We start from the raw sequence: 19,833 nt of genomic DNA, 5'->3' as shown, positions 1-19,833 counted from the left end.
TAGCATTTCTTTTATGAGAATCAATGTATCACTTATTTTGCTGCTGTATAGTGTCCTGCTATCACACCACCCTGCTGATGAGAGTTACTAAGAATATGTCGTTTTTTAAGAATATGTCTTGTTTAATCTCTCTTTTTTAAATTCATTATTGAAGTATGGTTGGGATACAGTATATTAGTTCCAGGTGTATAACAGAGATTTGACAATTCTGTGCATTACTTGGTACTCACCATGGTAAACATAGTCACCATCTGTCACTGTACAATATTACTATTATTGACTATATATGTATATGTACATATATAGTACAGCATAGTAAAAGTACTATGCTATACTTTTCATCTCCTTGACTTATTTTATAATTTCATACTTTTTAGCTCCATGACTTATTTTATGACTAGTAGTTAATACCTCTTAATCCCCTTCACCTATTTCACCCATCCCCTCATCAACTTTGCTTCACCAACCACCAGTTTATTCTCCCTATTTAAGAGTCTGCTTATTTGTTTGTTTTCTTTTTCAGATTCCACATGTAAGTGAAATCATATGGTATTTGTCTTTCTCTGTCCAACATTTAACTTAGCATAATACCCTCTAGACCCATCAATGTTGTTGCAAATGGCAAGATCTCATTCTTTTTTATGGCTGACATTCCTGTGTGTGGGTGCATGTGTGTGTACCACATTTTTATCCATTCATCTGTGAATGGACACTTGGGCTGCTTCCATATTTTTGCTACTGTAAATAATACCATAATAAACATAGGGTTGCATATATCTTTTCAAATTGATGTTTTTATTTTCTCTGGATAGAATACAGTATCGAGATTCCTCAAAAAATAAAAAATGAAGATCTCATATGATCCAGTAAGAATATATCTTTTGAGAGAATCATAGGCTGTTAATGAGACTTGACCAGGGAAGTGGAAGCCATTTGGTCGTAAAAGGTTTAGATTAAATTCTAGATATTCTAGGTATTTCCAGGGCACCTGGGTGGCTCAGTTGGTTAAGTCATGATCTCAGGGTCCTGGGATCAAGCCCCACATTGGGCTCTCTGCTCAGCAGGGAGTCTTCTTCTCCCCCTCACTCTCCCTCTGTGTTATATCTCCTCTCTCTCTCTCAAATAAATAAAACCTTTTGAAAATTAATTAATTAATTAATTCTAGGTATTTCCATCCTTGTTATTTGGGAACCATTTTCCTGATTTCATTTCTGAAACAGTATGTACAATACATAATGCTTTCTCTGAATATAAACTCCATACTTCCAGTTTGTCTCATGTTGTTTGGCCTGGTGGTTAGAATACGCTGCCACACCACCCTTCTTATCCTTCAAGGTCCAGCTTAGAGACCACTGCCTCCCTGAAGCTTGACTGATTCTACAGGACGTGACCTTTCTCTTTTCTGAAATGCCAGACTATTTGGTATACCTCCCTTTCCTCACATGCCTTTTACATTATGTTCAGTTCTAGCAGCCACCATCCCCTCTGTAGTAGCAATTTCTGTATCTTGGTGTAACTTAAAAGAATACAAAAAGTCAGGGATAGTTTGGTAGACCTTTATTAAGAGTTGTTTTTTGGTTCTTTTTTTTTTTTTTTTTTTACATGGTGTCCCCTATGCTGTAGGTGTCAGGCACTGTGATAATGCAAACCTGATTCAGAAAGAAAGTTTCAGAGATTTTATAGGTTCCAGAATGAGAATAACAGCCCAATTTTCTCCCAATTTTATTATTCTCCCATCTATATAGAATGGAATGAGTTTCTTCACCTGATCTTATTAACCCATGGCCGTGTCTCATTTTGGCTCTACACCACCATTGTGAACTTAGCCTTAGAACTTAGAATGGTTCAGTAAAACCAGTTCTTATCTGAGGCTCACAACATTCTGTGGGCAAGTGTTTGATCCATTAAGCTGTTCTGCCTTAATATCTTGAGAAAAGAGATTAGGCAAAGGGCATCAAGTTGTAAGGTTACTTTTATTTGTTTTGTTTTATCATTTTGCTGGAATTATCTGTTTCCCTTTTTAATCATGATCAAGACTCTGTGTGATTAACTAGTACTATCCCCAAGTGTATGCTACCTTTTTTATTTAAGTAGGCTTCATGCCCAATATGGAGCCCAACACAGGGCTTGAACTCAGAGCCCTGAGATTAAGACTTGAGCTGAGATCCAGAGTCAAATGGACACGTAACCAACTGAGCCACCCAGGTACCCCTGTACTGCCTTATTTTATGCTCAATTCTTTCTAGCTCTTGATTGCCCTACTAGATTATAAAGCCTGTGAAAGCAGGGGCAACATCTCACTTGTCTTTGTGACATACTGTGTTAGGCTCCTAAAAATGTCTGAAAATCAAAGAAAATGAGTGGCTCAGCTGGCTTCATGAGGGAAGAACTTGCCTGGGAATCTGAGCGCAGCTGAATTGTATAGCCTGGAGCCCATTACCTCCTTCCTAAAACAAATCCAACTGATAATGTCTCCCTTCTTTCCTACAAGGATATTTTGAGACAAAATTGGTCATACGTAACATTTTGAGGCTTTTGGAAATAGAATGAGATAAGACACTTGTCTCTCACACGTTGTATAATTTAGTTAGATGCCATCTTGTGCTACAGTCCCCTTTCCTGTGAAGACTTTCTTATAAGCCTTCTTTTAAAAAAAAAAATATATGTAATTTAAATGATTTATCCTTTCCAGTGATTTTGAAACAGTTTAAGAGATTACAAATCAAGAATGTATCAGGAGACCAAGTTAATTATCTGTCTCTGCCACCAGTTGCTCTATTCATGACCCTGGAGAAAGTCACTTTTTCTCTCTGCTCATTTTCACCTGCTCTTCCAGTGTGTTGTCAGAATACACTTTTAGTGTTGTAGGAAGTAAATTCACAGAAATTCCGAGTTCTGAGCAGACTTAGCATCAACGGTTCCTGGCCCATAATAGGGTCTCAGTGAGTATTTGTAGAGTAAACTAATGAATGAACCAATCAGTGCATTTCCGCCACTGCCGATGACGGCAGCATTCCCGGCAGGCACCATTTCCCCAGCATCTGGTTCTGTACGTCCAGTGCTGGAGAGAGCTCACTCCCTTTGAAGTCCACTCCTTCCCTTTGTCAACAAATGTAATGACTATCCAATGCCACCTTGGACTCCTGCGAGGCATCTTCCAAATCTGCAGGGCAGTTAGACAGCCCCGTACTGTGTTCCTCAAGCATCTTAGACACATCTGTGTTGTAGTATTAATCTGGGTACATATAATACTCTGACTTCTAATGCCTGTTACATCTCCCTCTCTCTACTGTGAGCCCCCTGTGGACAGAGGGGTGCCTTATTTTCTTTACACCCCTGCCTCCTGACATAGTACAGAATAGGTGAGAGACTGGGGGAGAGGGGAACAGAAAATAAAAAGAAAGAACGCTAATAACAGGGAGCACATGTATTGGCGGCCAACTCAGCGGTCCTCCTAAGAGGGAGGTACTCACCCAAGCAGATGTGCACTGAAAACCATCCACTGGGCTCGAGGAGGAAAATGTTGAAACTATTTCCATTGTTTTTTAAGGTCAACCATTTTAATTTCTGTTTTTACGTTTGTTTTATACTATGCATACCAGTTTAATATAGCTATACTGTGTTTAATTAAAGACAAAGATACATTAGAAGGTGCATACTCAAATGCTTTTTTCATAGAGGTGCACACCATAAGTTTGGAGACCTTTCATATAGCTGTTCATCAGGTATTATGCTAAGCATTTTGCATGCATATTATTTCATTTAGCCCATTGAAAATCATGTGACATATATACTGTGGTTCCATTTTACAGATGAAGAAACTGAGGCACGGAGAGGTTAGATAATTTGCCCAATCACATCCAGCTGGTAACTGGTGGGAGGAGGGCCCAGGCTCAGATCCTTCTGGTTTAACCACTGTCCATTCTCTCCTGTTTTCTGTCCTAACACCTATGGTTGTACTTGAGGCAAAATACAGGTCTGTGGATTAAATACATGAAATGAATGGATGAATTAATCATACTGAGTACATATTAAATCTTTCCTCAAGAAAAACTGTGAGAATTAAAATAAAATTTCCTTTCTCATTATAAAAGTGTGTTGGCAGCAACAAGCCAAATGACATGCCCAGGTGACACATTGGAACACTTCATTCCATTTCTTGACAGAAAAACTGAAGCGAAGCCCAGCAAGTCACCGTTCTACGCTGAGCCCAAAGTCAAGCTGCTAGTCTTGTTTTTACATTTGATGACTGAACTACATTGTTTTTATTGAGCTATAACTCATATACCATAGAATTCAGCTTTTTAAAGAGTACAGTTCAGTTTTTAGTATATTCACAAAATTCTGTAACAACTGAATTTCAGAACGTTTGCATCACCCCCCCAAAGAAACTACATACCCACTGGCAGTCACTCCCCATTCCTGCTCTCTCCACCCTGGGCAACCACCAATCTGCTTTCTGTCTGTATGGATTTGCCCATCCTGGACATTTCATATTAGTGAAATCATACAGTCTGTGACCTTCTGTCTCTGGCTTCTTTCACTTAGCATAGTATGTATTTTCAAGGTTCATCCACGTTGTAGCGCGTTGTCAGTACTTTGTGACTCTTCATGGGCAAATTACATTCCATTGTATGGATAAACAAAGATCTATCCATCAGTTGATGGACATTTGGTTGTTTCCACCTTTGGGCTGTTATGAAAAGTGCTGCTGTGAACATTTGTATTCAAGTCTTTGTATGAACATATGTTTTCAGTTCTCTTAGATATATGCCTAGGAGCAAGTCACTGGGCCACATGGTAGATATTGAACGTTTTAAGGAACCACCAAACTGTTTTCCAAAGTGGTGGTGCCATTTTACATTCCCACCAGCAATGTGTGAGGATTCCAATTTCTTTACAGCTTCACCAACCCTTGTTGCTGTCAAACTTTTTTGTATCTAATGGTTGTGAATGAGATTTCATTGAAGTGCTGATTTGTATTTCTCTAATAACAGTGAAGCCAAGCATCTTTTCTTGCGTTTATTTTTCCCCCAATTATTTCTTCTGAATTTAAATTATTCTTATTTTTCTTTTTCTTTTCTTTAGTGCCTTTCATTGGAATATAAATTTCATTCTTCTTGTGATATCTGTTTTGTCCTAGGAACTCTCAAAACATATTAAATACTTATGAAATCTCCTGTTAGAGATTGTGTAGCCTCTCAGGGTGCCAAGCTGCTGGAGCCATGAGTTGTAAAAATTTAAATGAGTTTCCACCAGAAACTTTCCAGAAAATCTCTATATTACATTATTAGATCACAAGCTTTGATAATCGCCAAATTGTAATAATGATAACACTATATTTAAAACTTCATAGACACACCAAGACTTTTTTAAATTATATTTTCTTAACTTTTTACATCCCTATGAGGCAGAAGAGAAGAGAAGGCAGTAGCTGTCTCAAAGCGTCCTCCAAGAAAGTAAGTGTAGAAATCTGAATATCTAAAAAATTCTAATGTGTCATGAAACAAACCTTTTTTTTTTTTTTTTATAAAGAGGGAAATGGAGGGCAGGGAGGGAGAGAGAGAGAGAATCCCAAACAGGTTCCATGCCCAGCGTGGAGCCCTGTGCGGGGCTCGATCCCATGACCCTGATATCACCAGCTGAACCAAAATCAAGAGTCAGACGCTTAATTGACTGAGCCACCCAGGCACCCTGTGAACAAACCTTTTTGAGCACAACCCATGTTGGATAAGAAAATTTCACCCTGTGAAACAAACCTTTTTGAGCATAATCCAGATGGATAAGAAAATTTTAAGATTATTAGAAAGTTAAATGGCAGTCCTGGATGTAAATCAGTACTCAGATGTGATACTAACATTTCAGCGACGTTGAAATTAACCTTTGCTATCAAACTTGGTTTAGAGAAAGGAAAGGTTTTGAAAATTCCATATGACAATCTCTTACATTGAGAGAATATTTACATTAACCTTCAAAGATCTGTAGTGGTATTCTTGGGGGGAAAAATGCCTGACAGATTACTTGTATAGTAAAGGCCATATCAGTGTGTGTATTATAGTTGTGAGTTCTTTCTGGCTTTCAGAACTTACATGTTCCCAACTTAAGATTAAATTTTTTAATGGCTTTTATCAACATTAGTCATTCTCAGTCTCACTATAAGTTAAACGTATTTGGTCGTAATGTTCACAATGATAAAATTCACCAGTATTCTTGAAACTGGACTTTTGTATGGAAAATGATGTTTCTTTTCAAAAAAACTTTTTGAATTTTTGTTTAGTCAAATACAGGTCAGGCCCCAGGCATGGGAAATACAGTGAGTGTAAGACGGTCATTATGTTTGCCTTTGCAGAGCTTGTAGACCACCTGCAAATGCCAAAAACCATTAGGTAACTGCAATTGTAATCAATGCTAAAAATGAACACCTTCTAATTCCATGAGAGCACTTAGTGGAGGGGTTGCCCCAGTTTGTGATTGTCAGAAAAGGCTTCCCTGGGAGATGACACAATGTGGGACCTAAAGGAGTTAGCCAGCACAGGCTAGCACTAAGGCAGACAGGAGCCTGTTGCTCTTGAGGACTTTAATGAGCAACAGTGTGGCTGATATGCCCAGAGCAAAAAGACAAGGTGAGGCAGGTGGGGCAGGCATTGTATAAGGGCACTTAAGAATCTGGGCCTCGGTCAGTGGAGAGCCACCGAGGGGTTAAGGCTGTAGAGTAGCATGTGTTGGTGGTCTATAAATTCAGAACAGGCACCTGACCCTTTGTCGCTGTCTTTTCTTGATCAGGAATATGACTGGAGAAACTATCAGCCCAGCCAGATGAGTGAATCTGAGTTGCAAATGCTGGCAAGCCTGCGGCGGCAACAGAATGAAGAACTGGAGGACACAGGGGCTTCCCACGTCCTGAGTGCATCCCAGGTTGACAACTGTAACGTCAGCATTAGTACCAGCAGTGACGACACAACCACCTGGAACTCCTGCCTGCCACCTGTGAGTCCAGGGCTCTGGGTCTTTGTGTAATGCCTTAACGAGGAACAAACTTCTTTCTAACAAAGCCCAGTCTTGCTGGGAAAACTAGGGCCAACACGAGAACCCTCCCCATGAGAAATATTCAGAGCCTATTCAGGAGCACCTGACTGGCTGAGTCAGTAGAGCAGGCAACTCTTGATCTTGGGGTTGTAAGTTCAAACCTCACATTTGATGTAGAGATTACTTAAAAACAAAATAAAGAAATAATCAGAGCCCATTCTGGAATAGTGTTTCAGGCCTGAGGGCATTGTCTTTTCTTAAACTGTCTTACTCACCTTCAGATAATGTAGGCTCATTGTGTGCTGATATATACCAACATACACTGAAAGCAAAAAGGAATCATTTTACTGTCAATTCTGGGTCTCTCATGGCCCCTGCAGCTCCTAGCATAGGCCTGGCACATAGAGAGGGCTCAGTATTTGTTAAATTAATGAACACAAAAGATGTTTGCTGCCCCCTGTGCCTGAGAGACATGATAGGTACCACAAACAATTCAATAGCTTATCTTTTCCCATATATTTATACAGTTAAAGCACTTTTAAATATGGCCCATCATCCTCACTATGGACCAGCAGAGGAGTTGGAACAGGTCAAAGTCTTCCTGTCTTTCAGGTGAAGAAATTAAACTCTCCTGGACCCAAGCTTCCACACCTGGTCAGTGGCAGAGCCCAGAGCAGAGCCCAGTATTTTTACTCAGTCTGTTTTCTCTCTTCTGGCCTTGGGGTTCTTATGGCTGAATTGGAAAGACAAAGTGGAAACATTGATAGAACAGTCCTATACAGCTTTAAAAATATCATAAGTCAGAATAGTAAAATTAGTCTTTTAATAGTGGTAATTAAAGCTACTATTTCTTTAAGCACAGAGATATTTTAAGACCTCCATAGGCCCAAGGAAATTTCCTTGAAGTGTACTTATATTTACCTATAAGCCTACATTCAACATCAAATCAAACAAATTAAAATCCACTTTCATCCAGCAGTAAATATTCCTTTTTTACTATAAAATTTTTGAAGGGAAATATAAAATTAAGTAGCTTTGATTTATATTTATACAAAATTGGGTAAAGGCTGAGTTCAAATGTAGTTGATAGTGGATAACATATGTTTTATATATCTAATTAAATACTTATTAATCTTACAGTTTTCTTTCCAAGCAATTTTTTTTCCCCAAGTCTCCAGCATCTTTGTAGATGTTCAAAATCACAGCAGCTCTGGCACTAGGCCTTCCATGTGTAATCAAACTCAGTCCTTACTGCTGTCTTATGTGGTAAGTGCTGTTGCATTCCAATTTCCAGATGAGAAAATTGAGACTCTTGAGTGTAGTGGTTCAGACTTAGCTTGGCAAGACTCCTCAGTCTGAGCTCCTAACCACCATGACAAGGTGACTTCTTGGTGTGTGACTTAATTTGTGAAACGGATGCCACAGACATCCAGTGGATGGTGACATTTCTGCTCTGGAGATTACATACACGTCTTCATAGAAGAGTAATTCAGATTGCCTCTAAGGAGATGCAGGGGGAAAAAGATGTTTTCATGAGTGTTTTTTATCCCTACTTTGCCCATTGTCCAGGCTTCTCTTGCCTTAGTTATGTTTTCATCAAACTAAGTGACCAAGCACACATAAGGCCTCCAGCAGCCTTGGTGCCAAAGAATATCTACCCATCCAACAAAAATACCGCTGTGTGCTGGTTACTCAGAGTATCCTTGTAGCCAGATCTAAGAACATAAGAGTAAGTTACAGATTTTTGCCAATGCAATTTACAATGGAATTGAAATATTGCCTTTCTTATAAAATATTCCTCAGCAGTCATTTAAACAGAAAATAAGAAAGAGAAAAGAGGCCTCCTGAATGAGCTCATTCTGTCATGAAGTAGCTCAGAGACCAAAGGGCAAACTGAGGAATGATTATTTATGGACTGAAAAGGCTGAGCTCTTGGTTGCCCCGGATACTGTGTTCTCATCACTGTCCTATGCTGTTAGGACTAAAGTCCTCATACACAACCACTACTCCACTCTATAAAAGTAAACAGCCAAAAATAGCACCATTGGTAATGAACTTAATAACCTCTCCATTTGACCAAATGAGAAATTGAAAACATTCTATTTGTTAGACAGAGAAAATAATTGAAAAGCCCACCTTTGGTATTCATAAGATATGTTTATTATTGCATCAAATTCACTCTATTTCAATATTGGAACTATCACCAAATGGAAAATTGTGTTTCTTAATGAACTCTGCATCTTGTTGCTCATATAGAGTTTAAATAGAGCAATTTAAAAGAACCATTGTGGGCTTTCTGAGAGCGCATGCCTTTCTCTTTAGAAGTTGTACAGGGAGAATGAAAAAGAAGAAATGAATAATAACTTTATTTATTACAAAGATACATGCTTTTCATGTATCTCAATGGCGCTGCCATCCACAGTGGCACTCCACCAGAAATTTGGAGTACTTCTTCACTTCTCCCACCCATTCATTTCCAAATCCTAAGAATCCTCAGGATTTTACTCCTCCCCGCCTAACAGCATAACCTTGGCACTTTATTTTTCATCGACTTTCCCTCAGTAATCTCCTGGTACCTCTGTACCTCCCGTCCAAGCACCTGATGGTGAGGAATATCTGCTCTGAGGTCAAACGGCCAAGGTTCAAATCTAAGCCATGACCTTGTAAACACTTGGCACTGTATCTGAGACACAATAAGCGTTTAGTCAATTGAGGTTAGTTCTCATTATTATTATTGTTATTATTCACATTAGTGATCTTCATAAAGCCCAGATCTAATCTTACCTCTTCCCTGCATAAAGCCTTTCCTAGTTCCCATTGGCTCTTTGATTAAGCATACAGGGCCCCCCATGATCTGAGACCCTCTCCCTCCTCCGGCTCATCTCTCACTGTTCCTCACCTTTTACTCCATGCTTCAGTCCAAGTTATAACTTCCTGAATGCACTCAGCCCACATCCTTGTACCTTGTACCTGATGATCTCTCCAGACATAGCTCCAAAGCCCACTGTAGCCCTTCTCCAGGCCTCATTTGAGAGACAGACCTTCCTTTATGCCACTAAAGCCAGGAATATCTCAATGACACTCTTGTTCCTGAACTCAAGTTCAGCTGCCTGTCACTTGGAAGATCATTACTCAACAGAGGAGTTTGGGTTAGAAAAGACTTTCAGCTTTATTCAGGAGGCCAGCCACCTGGGGAGAAGGCCAACTCTTACCCAGAGGCCAACTCCAAAATTTCTGCCTAGCCCAGGGGTTTTTAAAGGGGTTTAAGGCAGTTGATCAACAAAGGGAATAGAGTGGCCCTTGCAAACTCGATGGTGCCAGCTACAGACATTAACTCAGTGCTCGGGGCTTGTGCGAGGGAGTCTGGCTCTCATTTCCCAATGTGTAGGAAGACTGTGTTCTTCCCACAAAGGAGGGTACGGTCTGCAGACACACAAAGGGAGGTGGTAAAGTCATTTGTGTGACCTGAAAAGGAACAACACTTGCTACAAAATTAATGGGCTCATCAGAAAGCCAAGGTGGCTCCCAATAGGCTTGCTGGCCTCTGTGGCCTGGGAAGGTTCTGGTCCATCATGCTTCAAGGCCAGTGGTCTGCAAATCTCAAAGAAAGGAAGTTAGTTCTGTTACAGATCAAGGGCCTTCAGTCAGCAAGTAAGAAGTATGTTAACTTGAAGCAACCCTTAAGACAAGCTAGAGTGCTGTTAAACTCGTGTAAACTCTCACCTCAACCCAGTTTATCTGTCTCACATTAATTCATTCCACATATTTGGGGTGCTTTTGTTTTGCTTTTGCTTTTGCTTTTGAGTGGTACAATAGGCTGTGAGCTATGCTGGCGATAAAAGTAAAGCTTGACCTGGCCTTGAGATGTTCCCCATATTGGAGAGAGGCAGAGAGTCAACACCTCCCTGTAAGTCGGGGCACTGAGTGATGACAGAATGAAGAGTTTTATAATATCTCATAGAAGAGAGGCCCACGTGAGGGAAAGCAATTGATTCTACCTGTTGGTTTCAGGGATACTTTCACAGAGAAGGCTACAGTTAAGCCAGAGTTGGAGATTGAGTGCCAGCTCATCATGTGGTAAGAAGGGGAAAGGAATTCCAAGTTCTGAAAAGGAACAGAAATAAATCTTTTGGAGGCGAGGGTAGAGTCTCTCCTTGAACAGCATAATCTCCTCTTAGTGTCCTTGTTTCTCCATCACCTTGAACAGAACCTGGAATGAGTCTTTGTTTATCTCACCATCTCACCCCTAGCCAACATACACACAGAAGGCCCCCATACTCTAGCTATATCACGCGGTGTGCCTGTCACTGCCGTGCCCTGTGTCCAGATCATGTCAGTCATGTCATTGCTCATTGTGCTCTTCCTTCTGCCTGGGGAGACCCTCCATTCCTCTTCTCCACCTGGAATATTCCCTTTTTTCCAAGGCCCACCTCAAACACACCGCTTCATGAAAACCTCTCCGATTCTCCACCACCCTGCACAGAATTATTCCTTCTTTGGGTTCCCATTATCTTCAGTCTCAATGTTAGCACTTACCACATCAGGGAGCCATTGTTAGCGATGTGCCTGAGGCCTGGTTGTTATCCCTTGAAGGCAGTACCACACTGAGCACAGTGCCGGGCATGAGGTCACACTCAGTCATCTGCTGTTAGTCATTGACTGAATGAATCAATCAGTAATATTAAAAAGATTCCTTTTTTACTCTACAATAAGGTAGCTTTCATCAAAATTCCAAAATAAGCCTCAGTTTTGCTTTGCTTAAATAAACTCTGAGTGATGCAGGTAATATTTTACATTCAAGACTTAATAAATGATATTAAATATACAGACAAAGGAAAAATCTCTCTCCAGACAGGGCCTGATGACCAATGTTTTTTTGTTTTGTTTTCTTTTTGTTTTTGTTTCATTTTGCTTTTCATTAACATATAATGTACTGTTTGCTTCAGGGGTACAGGTCTGTGAATCATTAGGCTTACACAATTCACAGCACTCACCATAGCACATACCCTCCCCAGTATCCATAACCATACCCTCTCCAATGTCCATAACACAGCCACCCTCTCCCTACCTCCCCCACAGCCCAGCAACCCTCAGTTTGTTTTGTCTCTTATCGTTTGAGTCTCTTATGGTTTGTCTCCCTCCCAATCCCATCTTATTTTTGTTTTTTAAAGATTTTATTTATTTATTTATTTGTCAGAGAGAGAGAGAGAGAGAGAGAGCGTGCACACAAGCAGGCAGAGGCAGAGAGAAAAGCAGGCTCCCCACTGAGCAAGAAGCCCAATGCGGGACTCGATCCCAGGACCCTGGGATCATGACCTGAGCCAAAGGCAGCAGCTTAACTGGCTGAGCCACCCAGGCATCCCCCCCAAACCCATCTTGTTTCATTTTTCTTCTCCCTACCCCCCATGGCCCCCCCCACTCTGCCTCTCAAATTCCTCGTATCAGAGAGATCATATGATAATTGTCTTTCTCTGATTGACTTATTTCGCTTAGCATAATATCCTCTAGTTCCATCCACGGATGACCAATGGTTTAAGAAGGAGATTTAAGCAGGTCTCATTCAATTTAGCATCTTTACCTAATGACTTCACACGCACTGCCTTCTGAAACAGAAAGCCCATGCCAAGTAGAATGAAGAGTCTTTAGCAAAATCTATTGTGTTTACTACAAGCTCTGATTCCTCAGCTCTCCTCAGCATCTGTACAGTTCAGAGTAATATGTACTGTTTAAAAGGTGTTTAGATATAATAAATTAGTCATTTAAAAGTGTAATTAAATGTAACCATATTTCTCATAGCAAATTGGCTTTTGTAGGCATCTCTTGCTAAATAAATCAAGCCTACTGAGAAATCCATTGGCCTTTGACAGACAAATTTTTCAAAGTTTCTAACTTAGAACCAAATTCAATTAAAACAATACTTTACAACTTCTGTGGAAACCAGGCTACAAGTAATCAATTTTGGAGAGTTTCTGTTAGGAGTAGCCCTCATGAGATTTATTCAAAAACTCGGCTCTAGGTAGCCTGAGGAAGGGAGCTAAAAGTTGCTTACAATGGATTGTTAAGTGAATTTTATTGTGGTGAGGGCTTTTGATTGACAATAGCATAAAACCATGTCGTGTGTGTGTGTGTGTGTGTGTGTGTGTGTGTGGTTTCTTTTTAAGGAAAAAGAGTACCTATTAATGGAAACAGCTTTTTGCGGTGCCCAAAAGAATCCAGACTTTACTTCAGCCAACCTGAGCTCAAATCCCAGCTCTGCCGTTTACTGGCACAATGGCCTATAAAATGGGAATCATAAAAGGGCTTCCTCATACTGGCATGGTGAGAATTGAATGAGTGCAGGGGATGCATGTGCCCAGTGCCTAGCAGAGTAAGTTCCTAGTTGTTACCTGCTGCTCCCCCGAAGTTATTCTCCTCAAAGGGCCACTTGAATGATCAGAAAAGATTGCTAGGATATTTCTGCTTTTTGTGACTACTGAGGGCTATAAGGAGAGGTAGAGGTTCTGTTGTGCTTGTCTTGATGTGAGCTTAATCACTAAAATCCAGACTTATCCCCTCAGAGCTTTCAAATAAGCCCTTTCGTTATTTTATTATTTCAGTATTTCATTATTTCTCTGTCCTGCCTCTACCTGAGATTCAAGGAAAGCATGCCTCCTGTACACTCTATCTTGTAAGCTGAAACCCTAAAACCATCATCCCTTCAAGTTAAGAATTCCCGTAATCTAATATCAAGCACGTAAATCTCCTCAGCTTCTTTAAAAAAAAAAAAATGTTCTCGCGTGCATCCATCAACATGGCACACTGCAGAGCATAATATTTGGAGAAAAACAAGGCAAAATGCACTTAATAAAATTACAAGCATATGGTGAGGTTCTCAGACAAGTTATTTATGGTCTTGATTAACCTTGCAACATTTTTGCCATTTTCATAGGTTTTACATAACACCATGAAAATATTGTCTTTACCTTTTAACATGGCAGGATTATCTTATCTCCTGTTCTTTTATTTAGCCTTCACTTCCCTCTCTCACCCCCCAGATTTCTAGCAGCTTGATCATGGGAAAGCAAAGCTTCTTGGGCTCAGTGGTAAATTTCAGTTTTTCCGTTTTCCTGACGCTAGTGCATAGCAACAGCGCCACCAAAAGGACAAGGTCCTCAGTTTCTAGGATCGGTTCCATTTCTTCGCTCGTTAGCATATCCTCATTTTACAGGATGATTGCTGGCTACTACGTGTCCTATGTATAATATATTGGCATTTCAGGCTCTTTATGGTTAATAGGTCTTAATTTGTTCAGATCTACAGATTCATTAACTTCTCAGCTCTCTTTGGGTGTAATGAGTTTTCTTTTAATTCTCCTGAACTAAAAACGTAAGTAGTTGATTGTGCCAAGTGGCAGATAAATCAGATGAGCAGATGTTCTTATACCACTGTAGAAATGATATATGAAAACTGATATTAGAGTCAGTGTAATACTGAAATGTATGAGTTGTTCTGTGTGTAGTGACTATGAAAGTCACCCCATGAAATAAACTTCCCTCATTCTCAAAGTATGATCTATTATACCTTATGTTTGTCCCCAGTTTAGCAGCTTGGCAAAACTTGCTTTTTTAATTTCAAACATATAGTGGTATGTCATAAGAATGAAATCATGAACTTAATTTATGGTGAGTAGGTCGTCTTATAGATCTCAAATAAGTATTTCAGACTTTTTTTTTTTCCATAACCTGAACTGAGTATGTCATATGTGTTTTCAGAAACTTTGGTCTTCACCACCGTAGGCGAACCTCTGAGCTGGATTAAGCACTACAGCCTAATGGTTAAGAGGGTAAAGTGTGGTGAACTGGGTTCAAACTCTGGCTCCACTCTTTCCTGGCTGGCATGACCTTGGGTTAACATCCAGTGTCTGAATTTCCTTTTCTGTTAGACGGAGTTGTTAATCCTGTCTGTTCCACAGAATTGCTGCGAGGAGCAAATGAGATAATATCTACCAAGGATTTAATGCAGAGCCTGTGCCGATTAATGTCAGCCAGTGCTATGATTATTGTCTAGCTCTCTGTAGGTATTGGTTGCTCTTCTTTTGCTGCTTCTCCTGGTATTCCCTGAATATAGCTAAATTCCAAAGTCAAAAAAATCAAAAATTTTTTTTAACCTGGTGCATTCGTCAGCTATTACCTACCCAGGGTTAGTACAGATGGGTTTACTGCTACATGTGTATTGAAACAGATCTGTTTCCATGTGTGGATGAGGACATCTGGCTTCAGACAGCCCATCATGTTCAGAGAGCTCTTAGAAACCATTAGGTACATTCTCCTTCATTCTGATTTGGATCTAGGAAAATAAAAAGACCTCATCCAAGTGAAAGCTCTGCCCTTTCAAAGCATCAAAGCAAAGTTATCGGAACTGAAATACCTTAAAGGGACTTTTTAGCCACATCATTGCCATAACCCCTTCCTGTCCCAGAGACTGATTATGAAATTAGGAAACATGTACAGAGAAAGGGAATTGGGGCCACCCAGTTTTGTATGGTACCCACTCCAGAACAAGATTTACATCCTTCCCCATATGAGCCCCTAGCAGGTGGGGCACATAAGGCCGTGGGTAGCAGTTATGCGTGGCAGTCAGAAGCTCTGCCCTGATGCACCACCATTAAATGAACGTGGCTTAGAATTAAATATTTGGGGGCAACAACTTGGTAATTAGTTTTTTCAATACCAAAAATTAAGTTAAGGAATCAGGTGTTCAGACTGAGTTCCATTACCCTACAATTATTTTAACAGGATTTTTAAAAGAAGCTTTGCTTTCCCATGATCAAGCTGCTAGAAATTTGGGGGGTGAGAGAGAGAAGTGAAGGCTAAATAAAAGAACAGGAGATAATCAAAAGTAAAGGAACTTTTCTGTTCCCTCATGTTAGCACCCTTTACTAATTCTGAAACATTTCCACTGGTTATTTTGTTTGTTTTCTAACACTTAGAAACCACGATAAATGTGAGCCTTTTGTTGACTGTGTTCTCTTACTATTTGCATCCCTGGATCAGTTTTATATAGCAGGAGGAGGAAATGTGGAAGAGTCACTCTGTGTAGTCTGAGAGTAGAGTCACAAACAAGACAGGATTCTGTAGTCATTTCTATTCTCCAGAGGATGGAATAAGTCATTTGGAATAAGGGGGTTGGAGACAGGTGTAAATAGAATTAATGGTATAAAATTAAGAAAATGGAAATTTACCGAATACCAGAACTATGATGCATAGAGAGTTATGGAAATGCCTCTGGAAGCAAATCGGGTCGAGGCCCTTTCACTGGAGGCTGGAGTAGAGCTGAACTACAGGGCGAATACCAATGAACGTCTTATCAGGAGTATTTTTGCACCAGCGTGAGATGCTCTAGAGAACCTGTTAGGCCCTTTGCTTGCTAATTCCTTTTTTGCTGTGAAATAATAAAGCCTAAATCATAAAACTAAATTTCACTTGCAAATTGCTGGAAGTCTTATTTCTCCAGTGAGATCAAATATGTCTTATGACATGTTTTTCCTTCCACTGTTCTCCCAGCTGTTGTTTCTTATTACTGAAATGGTGATGCATTGATACCAGTTCAATTACCAAAGTATCTGAGTACATTTAAATTCATGGTGCATCACAGAGAGTCAGGCTAAGTGACTGTGATTATCAGACAGGGTGTTTGATTTAAATTAAAGGAACACTTCCAAGAGATTATTTATAGAGGAAGACAGTTTACTCTAAACAATTCCCATGACCCACATCTTTAATATTTTAGGAGTTAAAATTAGGAGTATGTGGAAAATAAGGAATATGTGCTCTGTATGGATAGGCACCATTGCCATACTATTTCCCTCCATTAGAGTCAACACTGTAGGACCACCCTGTGAGTGAGAAAAGCTTAACACGAACCCTTTTGGGTTAGGAAGAAATGGAAATCCTTTCAATGCAATTCAAAAATGTATACGAAATTGCAACTTGTAATAAAATGAGAATGTTAAAAATGATTTTCGTATTAGAATTACAAGGCTGTTAACCACATAAAATTCCTGTGAGCTGATGTTAAAAGAGAATGTGTATCAGATATAATGGAATTTTCTCCCTTTTTGGAACAAAGGAAAAACATCACATTCCATTGAGGCAGGAGTTTAAAGCTTGTTTTGGGATGGAGTTGTTTAACGATGTTTTGAAATAGTAACTTAAACGTTTCTCGCATAGGGAAAATAAAGTTGAGGTTTCACATTTTTGTTAGGTACTGGCACCATTTTTTTCAACTCACTGATTAATGCTTGAGGTTTTATTACGCACTTGGGGAAATGACCACTTTGACCTAAGATTAACATGTTATAATTCCATTAGCAAAAATGCAAGTTATCCTTGCAAACTTCCTAATGTGGACACATAAATATATAATCCTTATCTCAGGGTCTTTTGAGTTATTGCTGATACCAGCTGTGCAGCACTGGTTCTGTGAGATATCTTTTATTTTGCTGTAGCAGGAAATATCAATGAACGTTAACAGCGTAAAAACTCTACAAGGAGGGAGAGCCCACACATGAACTTTAATTGCACCATAGATGCTATCTTGTGCAGTGACTGGCCATTAAAATAACCTGTTTTTTCTCATGTGTACCACCTTGATATTTGCTGGATCTTCCAAACAGCCTGTAGGTCGTCAGTGAACTAAACAACCCCTTCTTGGAGATTGTTCCTCTGGAAAAAATGGCAGCAATGAGAGCACATTAACATTACCCTCATTAGTAAAATGTTCTGTCTTTTTTTATAGCCTGTCAACCAGGGTCGTCACTATCAGAAAGAGATGAATCCACCTTCTCCTTCTAACCCCCGGTAAGATTCATTAATAAGCTAAATGTCTTTTTTTTTTTAATTATTTGAAAGATTGTGCATTTTTCTTGGTGTCACAAAATTGTTTTCCAGAACTTCTAAAGAGCTTCCAAAGTTCTTTTCTTTAGAAGGCTGAGTTCAGTCTACTTTTCTTATTTAGACTACTATGGTGTGGTAGTTAACAGTCTGCCTAGGTTTAAATGGCAGCTCTGCCCTTTTACCAGTTTTAGGACTCTGAGCAACCATTTAACTCAGGTCAACCAGGCATCATAATTACTCCCTGTTCGTTTGGGATGATCATATGAATGAAAACATGAACAATTCTTAGCACTAAATTCTTAGTTTAAACTAAATTCTTAGTTTCAGGCACACAGCAAGCTCTCTTTAAGTGTTAATTTATTCCATATTATTCTATTTACATAGATATTTTATTTTAATCAGTATGTGAAGTTTAGTACCTTTTAGGCATGAATCCTTTGGTATTATCCGGTTCCTTTAAATTTATCAAGACGGCGTATTTCAGTTCAAAGGCCATTCTCTTTTTCCAAAATTTCAGAAGTTAATCCCAAAATTATTTCATTATTTCACAAATGTCATTGACATGATGAGTCATTTGTCAATATAGAAAAATCTCATTATCTTAGGCTCACTAAAGACAAGCAAATTGGAATTTGTGTTTTTGAAATATATGTAGGAGTATATGATTTTCCAGAAAATAAATTTGTTTATCAGCACAACTCAGTATCATTTTATTACTATTTATTAAATACTAGGAATTTATTAAAAATCAGTCTATTTTGAATTTCATCTACCGGATCTTAGTTATCATAATGCATCTCATTGTCCAGCTCTCTCACCTGTACTATGGTTCATCCCATAAAATGGGCCAAAACACCAGTGTTAGTATTGTAGCTCTGGCTCTAGAATGTGGTATTTATTTTATTTTATTTTATTTTATTTTATTTTATTTTATTTTATTTTATTTTATTTTATTTTTATTTATTTCAGAGAGAGACAGAGAGAGCTCTAGCAGGGGGAGATACAGAGGGAGGGGTAGAGGCAGACATCCCGCTGAGCAGAAAGCCCCACACAGGTCTCGACCCCAGGACCCCAGGATCATAACCTGAGCCAAAGTCAGACACTTAACCAACTGAGCCACCCAGGCACCCCAGAGTACGATATTTATTACACAGAGTCTGAATTATAGTCGAACATATCAAAAGCAACTTAGCTAGTCTTAAGAGAGAGACAGAGAGAGACAGGAGAGATTTGTTTAGTAACAATACAGGGCTGCGGGGCGCCTGGGTGGCTCAGTGGGTTAAAGCCTCTGCCTTCAGCTCAGGTCATGATCTCGGGTCCTGGGATCAGGCCCCGCATCAGGCTCTCTGCTCAGCGAGGAGCTGCTTCCTCCTCCCTCCCTCTCTCTCTCTCTGCCTGCCTCTCTGCCTACTTGTGATCTCTGTCTGTCAAATAAATAAAATCTTTTTTAAAAAAAGAATACAGGGCTGATCAGAAAGGATGAATACTTAACATTTACATTGACCTAGAGGGTATTATACTGAGTGAAATAAGTCAATCAGAGAAAGACAATTATCATATGGTTTCGCTCATATTGGAATATTAGAAACAGGGCTGAGGACTGCAGGGGAAGGGAGGGAAAACTGAAGGGGAAGTCGTCAGAGAGGGAGAAAAACCATGAGAGACTCTTAACTATGGGAAACAAACTGAGGGTTGCTGGAGGGAAGGTGGGGGTGGGGTAATTGGGTGATTGGGTTGCGTGATGTGATAAGCACTGTGTTATGCACAACTGATGAATTATTGAACTCTATACCTGAAACTAATGATATGCTATATGTTGGTTAATTGAACTTCAATAAAAATTAAAAAATTAAAAAAGTATACAGAGCTGCCCTGGAACAGAAGGGCAGCCAGGCCTCAGGAAGGAAATAGAACCATAATGCTGAGAGGCAGC

At 39.6% G+C, this 19,833-nt stretch overlaps 1 protein-coding gene across 5 annotated transcripts in view; it reads left to right on the top strand.

Moving 5' to 3' along the window:
- The window catches only part of CFAP20DC (CFAP20 domain containing), a 251,483-nt gene that overhangs the window by 179,325 nt on the left and 52,325 nt on the right, over window positions 1–19,833 (top strand). For all 5 annotated transcript variants that reach the window (XM_032868454.1, XM_032868452.1, XM_032868453.1 and 2 more), the window contains 2 exons: window positions 6,784–6,987; window positions 17,803–17,864. In XM_032868454.1, the coding sequence (XP_032724345.1) occupies window positions 6,784–6,987; window positions 17,803–17,864 (266 nt within the window). The remainder of the gene's footprint in view (window positions 1–6,783; window positions 6,988–17,802; window positions 17,865–19,833) is intronic.

The sequence above is a fragment of the Lontra canadensis genome, unplaced genomic scaffold (genome assembly GCF_010015895.1).
Source record: "Lontra canadensis isolate GAN:19392208 unplaced genomic scaffold, GSC_riverotter_1.0 scaffold35, whole genome shotgun sequence".
NCBI lineage: Eukaryota > Metazoa > Chordata > Mammalia > Carnivora > Mustelidae > Lontra > Lontra canadensis.
Note: the sequence above shows the minus strand (reverse complement) of the source record. Positions and strands in the feature narration are given on the sequence as shown.